At 38.5% G+C, this 13,684-nt stretch overlaps 1 protein-coding gene across 3 annotated transcripts in view; it reads left to right on the top strand.

Moving 5' to 3' along the window:
• The window catches only part of ctnna2 (catenin (cadherin-associated protein), alpha 2), a 227,923-nt gene that overhangs the window by 195,312 nt on the left and 18,927 nt on the right, over positions 1–13,684 (top strand). For all 3 annotated transcript variants that reach the window (XM_077571045.1, XM_077571046.1, XM_077571047.1), the window contains 2 exons: positions 6,208–6,359; positions 9,138–9,251. In XM_077571045.1, the coding sequence (XP_077427171.1) occupies positions 6,208–6,359; positions 9,138–9,251 (266 nt within the window). The remainder of the gene's footprint in view (positions 1–6,207; positions 6,360–9,137; positions 9,252–13,684) is intronic.

Here is a 13,684-nt window from a genome sequence, read left to right on the forward strand (position 1 = left end):
TCCGAACTACCCTGTGCAAGGTTTTGCCTTTTCATCCTGACCTCGCAATGGTTTTCTCCAGGTACTCCAGTTTTCTCTCAAATTCCCAAAACATGCATGTTAGATTAATTGAATGCAGCTCTGAATAGTTGTTTGTCTCAGCCAGGGTGTCCAAACTTTTTCCTTCCATGCCCGCATACAGAAAACTCGAAGAATGCAAGGGCCACTTTGACATTGTCCAACTTAAATTAACATGCTAAAACCAATAAGTCAAGCCATTGTGTATTGTATTTTCATGTTTTATTTTTTTTTAATGGAAGGGTGGTTGGATTAATGTTATTTTAAAAAAATGTTTAAAGGTGATCATGTCATGTGAGATGCATAGTTATAACCCAAACACAGACAAAACACGGGAGTTGGGAATCAGAGTCTTTAGATACAATAATACAAAGTAACAACAACGTGCAGTGCTGGATTCAGATGGCCTAGAAGAAAACACTTGATGGAGAAACCTTGATGAATAAATCTTGAGCTGGCTGGAGCAGAAAAAACCTCAGCTAAGAAACCTAGACGTGCTGACAAACGTGTCACTCAGAAACTCCAACTAGGGAAAGGCACGATTCTATAGGACAGAATAAAAACCTATATGAAAAAAATGACATCCGGATTTCACGATGATATGCGCTTGGCCTCATGGGAAATGTGTTTTTTTCAAGGGAAATTAAAGGGAAAACAATATTGCTTTTGTCCAAAGGTGCCGCCATAATCAACGAAAACCAAATTTGTTTTCATTTGTGCTACTTTAATGTGTCAACACGAGCACCCAATTGGGTTGTCAAAAACACGCAGTATTGAACATGGATGGATGGATGCATTAACATTCTTTACTCATAAAATGTGCCAAGTTGTTAGGCAGGTTTTAAAATGTTTCTTGATTTGTATTGTATTTTGTTTCAGTTGGGTTCATTTTGTTTCCTGGTTGTGGCGGTCTTTATAGAGTGTTTCGTTCATAAACCTGTTGGTAAGTAATAAAGCATTTTTCAGGGTTAGCAATATAATTTTAAGAGACTCCATTTGCACCAGGTGATACAGGCAAAAATTTGCCATGCACTCAGGACTGATGCTAGCAGCTAGCGTGTATGTGATTGCTTTTGCAATTCACTATCCACACTGTGTTCGTGTGGGATTGAGGATTAGGTTGAGGAAAAAAATGCATAAAAAAAAACTGGGTTGTGCTATTTAGAGCTTGTTAAACACCTCAGAGGGGCACGCCATCTCTGCACTAGGGGTTCTTCATTGTTCTTGCATAACTTCCTACTTTAAACTGTGCCTAAGCCTAGAGGGTGAAAAAATCCATTCCTACATGGTCACATTTAATTCCCTTCATCATTTCTCACCCGGAATGAGTGAAATTGCTCCTTACCATCAGCAACCTTGCTCATTAAGAGCTTGCAGAACATTTAAATATTTCTATTTAAAATGCCTTCCCAGCAATTCCCAAAAGCCTATTTTATGCTGCTCCAGTAAGTGGATTAAACTAAATTAAAAATGAAGAAAGTGAGAGATTTTGTTGTGCCTTTTATGTTTGTTTCAACATAGCTTAACGCCAAAAGAGGTATGCCTCAGATATGTGCACCTGTAATGTTAGCTGACTAATCAATTCAGTTTGTTCATCTTCAGCATAGAGAAAGCAAGTAAAGATGAATACAATCAATCACATTCATGTGCAGGATAACCCTTTGCGCTGCTAGACTTGTTTGTTGTTAACTCTTTTATAACCCTATTAAAAATGTTACTGTCTCTGACAATGTTTACAAAACTCTATTCTGTTGTCTCATAATAGAAAAAAAATCAATGTTTGTGAAAACATAATTTCACAAGTACCTTGTTTAAGAAAAAAAACATGATTTAACTTGGACCTGGAAAATCAATGATAAATGGTCAGAAAGAGAGAAAAGAAGGGAACATTTTTAATTATTATTGAGAAGCAGTAACAGAGTATAAGCATAAAATTGTGAATGTCTATGTGGGTTTGTGGGATTATGTATGTAATAATGGGGTGGACGGGGATATTTATGACTATGTTTTGAGTTAGGTCATACAGAACTGTGTTTTTTTGCGTTGGGTCATGGGGTCATTGTGTTATGATGTTGGTGTTATCAGTTGTTATGCAGTTGCTGTGCAATTTGCTATGTGCCTATAATCACTCTTAGTTTGTCTAGTCATTCTTCCTGCTTGCCCATGTATGCGCCCAAGCTCGGAGCCCAACAAAGGTGCCCCCTAGATTATCCATCTACATACATTGCACCTACCCAAAGTGTGATCTATTTACAGTAATTTTTAGACTACAAGGCGCACCTGACTATAAGCCGCGCCAGCTAAATTTGGCGAATACTCGAGTTTGTTGCATATATAAGGTGCACGCGACTATAAGCCGCTGGTGTTTTAGTGTTACCGCACTGGGTTCTCCTCGCTACTTTCTTTTCCATAATGTCTCGCTCTCATTCTGTCTCTCCTACTGTATTTGGGCTCACTTAGTTTTTTTTGCTTTGCCTGACGCCCTTGCGCTTCCTTTATAGTGCGCCCCACTGTGATCTGATGGATAAGCTGCACCTTTGTATTAGACACAGGGTCAAATACAAGTGAAAAAAGTAGTGGCTTGTAGTCCAGATATTACTGTACATTGCCCCAACCCAAGGTGTGATCTATTTAGTGTCTGCATCTTTACAATAATGGTAATAATAATATTGATGTCAACAAATAAAACAAAAATTACAGTGATAGTAACAAAAATAAATGTAATCTTTTTTGTTTTAAATCCATTTGAACAATGATCTCGTTCCATTTTCAGTTTATGTAACTTGTTTTCTTGCTGACAGTGAAAAGAAGGAAGTGAGCCGGCTCTTTTTTGTAAAGTATATAAAACAGCTTACTACAAACCCAATTCCCAAAAAGTTGGGACACTATACAAATTGTGAATAAACACTTAATGCAAGTGCCAAATTTCAATATTTTGTTCAGAATAGAACATACTGTATATGACAGGTCAAAACTTTAAACTGAGAAAATGTATAATTTTAAGGGAAAAATATGTAGATTGTAAATTTCATGGTGCCAACAAATCTCAATAAAGTTGGGACAGGTAGCAAAAAGAGGCTGGAGAAGTCAATTGCACTTATATAGAAAAAACAGCTGGAAGACCAGTTACACTAATGAGGTCCATTGGCAACTTGATTGGAGTATAAAAAGAGTTTCTCGGATTGGCAGTGTCTCTCAGAAGCGAAGATGGGTAGAGAATCACCAATTCCTCCAATGTTGCGCAGAACAATAGTGGAGAAATATCAGAAAAGTTGTTATCAGCACTCAGTGTTTAAGCCTGCATCTGTGATGGTATTAGGATTGCATGAGTGTGTGTGGCATGGGCAGCTTCCACATCTGGAGAGCTTGCATTTCTCAACGAGATGATGCCAGACCACATGCAGCACCAATTACAACAACATGGCTGCGTAGGAAAAGGATCCGCGTATTGAAATGGCCAGCCTGCAGTACACTTCTTTCACTTATAGAGCACACTTGGCGCATCATAAAGGAGAAGGTGCAACAAAGAAAGCCCAAGACAGTTGGAACGGTTAGAGAGACACATGTTAGACAAGAATGGGACAGCATTCCTATTTATATACTTGAGAAACTTGTCTCCTAGAACCCCAGACGTTTGCAGACTGTTGTAAGAGGAAGAGGGGATCCGCCTCACAGTGGTGAAAATGGCCTTGTCCCAACTTTTTGGAGATTTGTTGACACCATGGAATTTGAAATCAACATGGTTTTCCCTTAAAATGATAATTTTTCTGAGTTTAAACTTTTGACCTGTTCTCTATGTTATATTCGGAATAAAATATTAAAATGTGGCACTTCCACATAATTGCATTCAGTTTTTATTCACAATTTGTATAGTGTCCCAACTTTTTGGGGAATTGGATTTGTACATCACTTGCTTTCTATCTACCAAATATACTAAACAAAAATATGAACTCAACACTTTTGCTTTTGCTCCCATTTTTAATGAGATGAATTCAAAGATCTACAACTTCTTACACATACACAATATCATAATTTCTCTCAAATATTATTCACAAGCCAGTCTAAATCTGTAATAGTGAGCACTTCTCCTTTGCCAAGATAATCCATCCCACCTCAGAGGTGTGCCATATAAAGATGCTGATTAGACACCATGATTAGTGTTCCTTACGACTGCCCACAATAAAAGGCCACTCTGAAAGGTGCAGTTTGTTTTATTGGGGGAGGGGGGTCATTTGGGGACTCAGGAAAAAAAACTAAGGAGAAGTGAAATATATGAGAAAAATGGAGATATTGTGTATGTGGAAGAAGTTTTAGATCTTTAAGTTCATCTCATAAAAATGGGAGCAAAAACAAAAGTGTTGCATTTATATTTTTGTTGAGTGTATATTTGGTTGATTTATTGTTTTTGAAGTATCTCCCTGTAAGCCAAATTGCAGGGATAGAGAGGGTTGAATGCCAAATGGAGTGAACTGGTTGGCAAGTCCAGAGTGGGTGAAAGTAATCATCCTTTTTGTCTATTGTGCATTGCCAGCAGGTGTCTGTATTTGCCAGTCTCATTTTGTGCGTTTTGTACATTTTATATTGAGCGAGTTATGTGGTGTGTTTTATCTCATGTTGGATTTACTCTAGGTTTGTATTGGTTTGTCATAGCAAAACTGTTTTTATTTTTATTCATGTCACTCCAGAAATCAATGGGTTGGAGGCGATATGTTTAAAAGTTTGTAGTTCAGTGAGCTGCCGGGACTGTTATGGAGTGGTCTGAGTTAAACAACAGTGAATGCATTTTTTTTTTAAATTGATGTGTGATAGTAGAGAGTTTTGCAGGTTTGGAGTTTGAAGTCAGGATTGGGCCATGTTGGATTGGAGTTGCATCGTGTGGGACAGTATTTAAAGAGCTTGATGATTTTCCACCAGGGTGTCAGTTTTGTGGGAATTAGTGGTGGTGTTTAATAATTGTGTTGAGGAAAGGTAAGTGGCTACTTTAATTCTGGCTTTTTTTTTAAAATATAGTAGAATTGTGTTATTAAAGATTTAGTCGATTTAAAGAATATATATGTTTGTATGATAGACTAAGATTATGGCTTGGTCAACCAGCTATGCACCAATATCCATCCACCCATGTAATTGTGCGGGTATTGTTTTTTTTTTGTTTGTTTTTTGTATCACCAGCCCCCAAGTGCTGTCCTTCTGTATTCCACAAATTCTAATTTTAGCACAATTCAATTGAACGCACAACAAGCATCGCCTCCATCACCTCCGACCGACCAGTTTTCTACACAATGGGAGTTTTTCCTGCACTGCTTGGCTTTTGTTCCGCTCAAAATGTGTTGATCTTTTTTTACTTTTCAGGTCTTGTGATTTGACAGGCTAAGTGGGCTTGTTTTCTTCTTTGCAGTAAATGGCACATGCCTGCAAGTGTGCCAAACAATCAGGAAGCTCCACCAAGCACACCTGAAGTGAACTGTAATTCAGTGGCAAACAAAGAGTGATATGTTCCAGCGATACCGTTCTCTACCGTACATTTAATCATGCACAACAGAGGATATACTGTTGTGTGATAATCTCACAATATCAACAAAAGAGGAAAATGGTTACAATAAACAACAACTTCAACCAATTGTATTTGTTTACTTTTTTTGTAGAAGTTTTTGTATGATCTTGATGATCATAGGTGGGAGGGAGAAGGTTGGAGCCTGCCAAATAGATAATAATCAAAACCTCGAAAAAACCTTTCCGATCTCGCTTTGTGTTACTGGTATTTTGATTGTTTCTTTAGAACTCAATCAACGTGTGTAGAAAACATTGAGTCTTGAGGCAAACTGTTACGATGTCAGGTCAACATCCTTTTCAAAGATACTGTTGCTGTTTTGTCGCACATCTTTGCTCTCGTCTCTGACTGCCACGATGCTATTTAATTTATTTATTTTTTATTTTGGGGGGGAAATGGGGGGGGGTATTTTTACTGCAATAGCACAGAGCATCTGTGTTTGAGTGTCTATAAATATTTACCCTAATGAAATGCATGGTACCATACTTAAATCTTCAGGACTCATTGAATGCAAAACAACCTTACAAAATGGCAAATGGAGTATTAAGTTACCCCTACCTGCAAAGTGTCTAAATCTTTTCTTTCTTTCTTTTTTTCTAAAGTCATGCCTCGTTTTGCTGAACAAGTGGAGGTAGCAATTGAGGCGCTGAGTACAAACCCGCCACAGTCCTTTGAGGAGAATGAATTCATCGATGCATCCCGTTTAGTCTACGATGGAGTCCGGGACATCAGGAAAGCTGTCCTCATGATAAGGGTATGTCACAAGTTTTGTTATATTTTGACCGTATTCTCATAAAACTATGTTTCGTTTGTGTTGTAAAATTTACTGTACTCCCCAAAAATGACTTTTTCTTCTGCCATGAAGATTATTTTGCTTGTAACGTATGCTACATTTGTTAGTCTATTTCAACTTAGTTTTCATTTCTTTTCAGCATGGCCCTACTCCCTCCAGTTAGTAACATTACTAAGTAAAGCTTACAGGTCACCAATAGTACATATACTACAAACGGATACAGAACTACCATTACACAAAAAAATTGAGGATTTCAATAAAGATGTGATAGAACCCAAAAATGTAGAAATAGAATGGAATCTTCCCTTCAGAAGCATAATGTCCTGTAGTCACACTTTATAAACCAGTATAGCCGAATCACATGGGCTAACAATTTTTGTGAACATTTTACCCTTGACAGAGTTCTGCAATCCACAGAATGAATTAATTACAGTTATGCTAAGGGACATTAAGTATAGCAAATATTATCAATAGTGATTAATGTACCATGGTTTTGTGTATGTATATGTTTGAATTTGTGTTGATAACAGAAAATCAAATCTAAAATAAAATTGTACAATTTTTATTTTTATTTTTAATTTTTTTAAGATGTAGCCTATGTTGATCCTGGAAAAAGAACTGATTGAAAAACTCATTCAAATCCCAAATGACTATGCTGTTCTTGCCCATGATGAATACAAACTTCTGACCACAACAGTGTGGTCATTGCCGAACTGCTAAAACGACAAATCAAATGGTAGCCTTTGCACAAAACTGTCCTCTGTTTACATCTAGTGTTTTCAACCTGCACTATTTTACAATAATATTTCTCTTTCAGTCTAATGAATGATTTCATGATGATTAATGATAACATAATCTTTCACAAACAGATGTCAGTCCATCTGAAGCAATACATACTGCATAAGACATGCTGTTTGCAAGATGAATCTCTTATGAACTTATTTATAGGAAATGGCATATATTTATGAGTTCAGTTGTATTTATGGGCATCATATTGTCTCCTGGGTCAGGATGAATAACATTTCAGCCCTGACAAATATTGCATTAATAGATCTCATTTCAGAGATGTCACATCCGTGCAATAAATCTTGCAGGTCATTTAACTGTGTATCACAATAAGAAGGCTGAATAACAACATGATCGTACCAGTTCTACTAGCTCGCACTCTGAAATTAAACTATCTGCATTCTGTACCCGAGCTGGCCCTTCTCTAGTCACCATGTAATTCATTTATTCAACTTTATGCAGGCTGGAAGCTTTCCCGGTGCAGCTCATGAAAAAAATCTAATTATGGAAAATAATTTGATGCTGGTAAATAATGTAAAACAGACAGCTTTGAACTTCCGTGGACCAGCTGGATTCATAATCCTATCCATGTTCAAATTCTTCCTACAAGGATACAACTTTCTCTGTTGTCTGACTATCATATTGGTGAAAATGCCTATGACAAATGTAATGCTTTATGAGCATATATTGTTATATAGGCTTTATTTTTCTCCCACTTAAGCTGAGAAAAAGCTCCTTAGGATTTTTTTTTTTACTGCACAGATCTTATGAGCTGCCATTAGATTAAGAAACCAATTTGCCACAGTATTTAAAATTCTGAGGTAGGTTTTGAGAAGCGAATAAAGCTATAATGGAAGTTATAAAAAGCATAGCTCTGCCTGTTCCCTTATGTTGGTGCACATGCACATAATAGAGTAGCAGGAAAATATGAATACATTAAATCTAAATCTGTATGGAATAGTGTTTACACTGTTTTCCATGGCTATTACTATATGTCTTGTCTGTCCAACCAATAAGATAAATCACTCCATTAAATATCCATTAAGGCACAACCTAAAGATGCAGTGAGCCCCCCCAAAAAAGGGGGGAGGGGGTGTTGGCTATTTGCAGTGTCCAACAAGTGTATTAGCCCATCATCCAATCCATGTTAAATGTTAAATTATCATAATTGATTTCAAAATTGGTCAACTACCCCCCACCCCCACCCCTAAAAAAAACACACACAAAAAAAGAAGATGGGGTGGGTGTGATGTGGGATATAAAATGTCACAATCCAATTATTAACCTACAGTCCTTAACAGGGACAGAAAAAAGTAGTTTTGTGGCTGAATCTTAGACCTAATTAATGTCTGCCACCTCAGAAAAGTCCAGCAGACCAATTCAAATTGAGCATAAAAAAGTAAATTCATTCCTTATTTCTGTTTACAATAAAAAAAAAAAAATAGAGAGAGAGTTTATTGATAGCTTGAGTCTGCCAGCATGCATTGCAATATTGGATGGTTTCTTCTTGTTGTTTCATGGCAGGTTGTCTAATAAATATGTGATTGTTTCTTCAAATATTTGTATCGTCACACAGCATTCACACAAGTTTCTTCATTATGCGGCAGTGTGTTTGTTTTTGTAAATCTTTTAATCCATCACAATAAATATGTCTCCCAATTTCACTGTCGCAAGTTTAACAGTAGAATTACCTCATGTACCCTGCAAGATCGGGATCAGCAGGTGATGATGTGTGATTATACAACACGGTGCAATGTCACATTACATTGCATTGCACATCATTAAATTAATGAGGGAGCTGCGATTTTTCATGCAGTTCTAATGTCCTTCTAGACTTAGTCTTAGTCATCTATTGATGAGTTTTGGCTGCTGCTTACAGTACTTCTGAAACCATTGCCTTATATTGTCGGTAAGGGTTGATCATTTTATTTATTTCTTTGATCATTATCACAGACACCAGAGGAGCTTGAAGATGACTCAGACTTTGAACAAGAGGACTATGACACACGCAGTCGGACCAGTGTCCAGACTGAAGATGATCAGCTTATCGCTGGGCAAAGTGCCCGGGTAAGTAAACGTCCCTTTCTCAATCATTGTGCCACTTAATAGAGTAAATATGACCTTGCTTGGCATGAATAATCTACATTTGTATAGATAACTCCTGGGCAAAAGTGACTGAGCATAATTTGAGTGACAGCAACTGTTTCCTACCTATTCAATTATTCCAGCTAGATTCAATTACTTAGTATGAAAGTCAATATGAATTTTTATTTCTAGTACACACTAATCAAGAATGTTAGGGGTAAAAATCACGTTCATCAACAATGAAATCTTTACCAAAATTCCTCTCAGATGGCAGACTATACGGTAGATTACACCCTGCCAAGGCTGATACAGCGATCACTGCGGTCTGGCTTTAGTTGCACAATGTTTATATTTCACTGGGGTCCATCTTAACGAGCATTATGAGGAGATCAACACTGTTCCCAAACTGTACAGAAAATCTAGTGGTGTATTACATGTTGAATGAATTGTAAATGGCTGGCGTGTGACTTGGCTCTACGCCTTTCTGTTTGGCGCAGGCCTGCATTATACTGCTTCGGCCTTCATGCTCGGTGCTTCAAGTTTATGCACAAAGAACAGACTAATAAATAAAACTATGGGACAAACATATTGTGGTTGAGTGGTTTTGTACCATATCATCAATATGCATTGTCTTTTGATACGCCATCGTGCATACAAAGCCAGGGCAATGACAGATATGCTATTCTCCCTACTTTAAGCTACACAAAAAATGGCACAACCAGGATTGTAAAATCTTATTAACAATCTAACTTTTATATTGCTTAAAAATAGGGTGTCCAAACCTTCCCTTTTGCCCCGTCCACTTTTTTGCAGGCGTCGTTGTTTTTTGTTTTTTTCTTTAAGCTTACCTTCGAGTAGTGACAAAACAATAAAATATTATGTTTGGTACCAAAATTCCAAGTGGAATATATTAACAGATTGGTAATGATGTTGTGACAGGTCTATTATTGAACACTATCACACCGTTGACTCCCATGTTGGGTTATGTTGTCTTGTTCTGCTTTCACATCTATACTGTGCAGAAACCTTTGTAAGTTGTGTCTTTTAAATAATTTAGTTGATCTCTTCCAAGGAATCCAAAAACAAAAAGTTTTAAGATCACCAAGTTGGAAATCCAGCCGTGAACCAAAAGAACAGAGCGTGGCATTTGGATCACAAATGTAGCTCCGGGGAGTCTGTGGGGGTCCGGGGTGTGAAGTGTTTTGAGTCGTTTGTATGTACTGTACACTCCCACTAAGGCTCCTGCAGTGTAACATTGTCGAGCCATCTGAGCTTAAATGCACCAGCTCTGCCACGCAAAGTTGTTTCACAGCACCAAACTACTTCTCCTTGGCAGGCAGCTTCGCTATGAGTGGGCAGCTCATTTTGGGAACAGTCTAAAGTCACAGCATGACTCTTTGTCATAGCATGTTGGTGTGAAGAAGGCTGTGATATAAATTGGATGTAATGGTGACATGGCTCAATGCAACAGCTGTCGACATGGAGGTTTTACTCTACGTATGTGTACGTTGAGCCAGCCAGCATTATCAAAAGTCATTTGTGTGATTAAGGATTTAATTGACATTATGCAAAGCTCACAATACTTGTGGCCTCTTGCCCCCACACAGTCTTATTGCATGTTTCCCACCATTAGACACTCTCATACCCTCAGAGACTAAATATTTACACATGCAAAAGACTAGCGCATCCATAAAAGATGTGTTTGCTGCAGACCACTGGTGATATGCCCAGTTGGCCCCAACCTGTCATGTCAAGACAACACTCCCTGCCCTCTCGTGGTAATGCTAAGTGCATACTGTTGAAATGTGTTAGTATTGAAACAGACACAAGGACACATAATCCCTTTGCACCATAGGAACTGACATGCGCCTACTGAGATTTGTGGTCATGAACTCTCTATGTTCTGCCAGACCCGTGGGACATCCGCTCAACAAAAATATAAACGCTTTTGCTTTTGCTCCCATTTTTTTTATGGGATGAACTCAAAGATCTAAAACTTTTACCACATGCACAATATCACAATTTCTCACAAATATTGTTCACAAACCGCTCTAATATAGATGATAGTGATAGTGAGCACTTCTCCTTTGCCGAGATAATCCGTCCCACCTCTCAGGTGTGCTACATCAAGATGCTGATTAGACATCATGATTAAAGCATTCCGTCACATCCACCATTTGACAGAGAGCCCAAGTTGACAGTAAAGATGCCTTTAGGATAAACATATTCCTTCCTATCTTAGAATGCATGATTGGTGAAATGAAGAAATGGTTATGCACATGATTAGTGCATAGGTGTGTCTTAGACGGAACGGTGCAGTTTTGCTTTATTTGGAAGCGCGGGTGGCTTTTTGTGTTTCCCCAGGAATATAATAAAACAAAACCGCAGTCCTCAGAAAAACAGTAGCCCAATTTGCAAATGACCTAATTTCCTTACGCGCAAAAACCACCGCCGCACCGGGGCGCAATCTGGTTGGCAGCGCAGTTAGTGCTGAATTTCCCCATCTGCGCGTGCTTAGTGGATCGCTCCCGGATTGCTCCATTTATAACGGTTAGTGCCGTGCAGAAGCTACGCAAAGCTTTAGTGGATCTGGCCCGCTATCGTTTTGTAGCTATCCTAACTCCCACTACTTGCCTCGTGTTCATATCACACACGTCGTACGTCAAATACGCCGGTAACAAACAACCGCCTCCCATTTGTCCAGCGAAGCGTCAGTCAAATTCATGCTAATTGGTCTAGTAAAAAAGAATGAAACCAGGCCATTTTGTGAATTTATAAATCCCCGGATGCTCAGACAGGATGTAGAAAAAAAACCTGACATGTCTGGGAAGCAGGAGACATTTAGTCACCCTAACTTAAGTATAAACTTGTATGATTCAAGTAAGGCATCATGTATGAGATGGAAACACTCGCTTATGATAGTTTGGTCTTCTCATCAGATGCAGATATACAGTACGCACTGGTCCTATAACACTGCATATACAATGCAAAGGGAATCACTCCACTCACCCCGTAAGCATGCTCGCAGCCTCACTTAGCACACTGATTGGATGACAGTGTTGATAGGTCATCCATAAAATTGAACTCGCCAGTGTCTGGGCAATTTATTTCAAATGAACAAAAATTAAAGTCATTTTAGGTTGCCGCGTCGGGTGAAGAAAACCGGAAAACGCTCTAATCCCCACAGACGTTGACTCACAGAGTGTATTGGCACAACACTCCCTCGTCTGGATTTGCAACTATGTTAAGCTCTCGAGGACCGCTCCTTGTTGTTATCAGTAAAGTCGGGGAAGGGATTTGAGGATAAGTGAATTCTAGAGAGTGCAGTAGGAGGGAGTGAGGGAGGGTTCTACCGAGTTCCTTGCTGCTCCTTCATGACGTCCCACTTGGTTCACATGTTTACCTCGGTGCTCTCAGGTTTTTTTTTTCCTACCAAGCTCTTCGCTCTTGTCCTCTTCTCTCTTTTGTCACACCAATTTCAAAGTGAGTTGAAGTACCAAACAACACCCTCACTCACTTCCAAAGTAGATCCCTAAATTTAGAAACTGACTTTTTACTCAAAATTTCACTTCTTCTCCCCTTTAGATGAAGCACTATCTGATGTTATTTGTGGTTCCTTACTTGCTATAGTTGGCAGTACAAACCTAAAAACCTTCACATCTGTGATTCTCAGCAGACCACTGCCATTATGACACCAGCAACTCTCTGTTCAGTATAAAATCATCCGTCAAGTGAATAATTGATGCCAGAAGTTTGTTGCAGCAAAGACATGAACAGCCAAAAGCATGAACCACATGCTCTTGGGTCTTGTGGTGACAATCAGCGATGGGAACGGCAGTCCTTTTGATTGAACTGAATCATTAAAATCAGTTAATTAGAAGGATTTGTTCAAAAAAAATTGGTCACCGAATTTGTTCAGTGCTTTGCCATTCAGTTGTGTGCCCTGTGATTCAAAATTACTCTCTAATACCTTTACTTACTAAGGGACAGTGCGTTCACTGACTGTAGAACACAATAATTTGTGAAAGACGAAGCTTCACTTTGAATGGTATACATGTACTAATATCATTGCACACCATATCCTTTTGATGGGTAGCGATTAGAATCAATCGCGGTCAAATAATTCACAAAGTGATAAATGTTGTTCATTCGCAGTGAACGAATCACGAGTCGAATTCATTACAGTCCCTCCCTCATCTGCTGGCTGGGTACGTCATTCACCGAAGATTCACGCGTGTGTGTGGCAGTTCTAATCCCGGCTGGAATGATCTTAATTTAATTCATAACCTGATTCCATTCAATATGTTCACTCAAAAGATTTCATTTGCGAATCATCTGCGAACGACACACCACTAGTCACAGTTCTGTTTTGTTGCACAACACACTCACAGAAAAGATATAAAAAGCCAAATTGA

Source organism: Vanacampus margaritifer, chromosome 7 (genome assembly GCF_051991255.1).
Source record: "Vanacampus margaritifer isolate UIUO_Vmar chromosome 7, RoL_Vmar_1.0, whole genome shotgun sequence".
Classification (NCBI taxonomy): Eukaryota; Metazoa; Chordata; class Actinopteri; order Syngnathiformes; family Syngnathidae; genus Vanacampus; species Vanacampus margaritifer.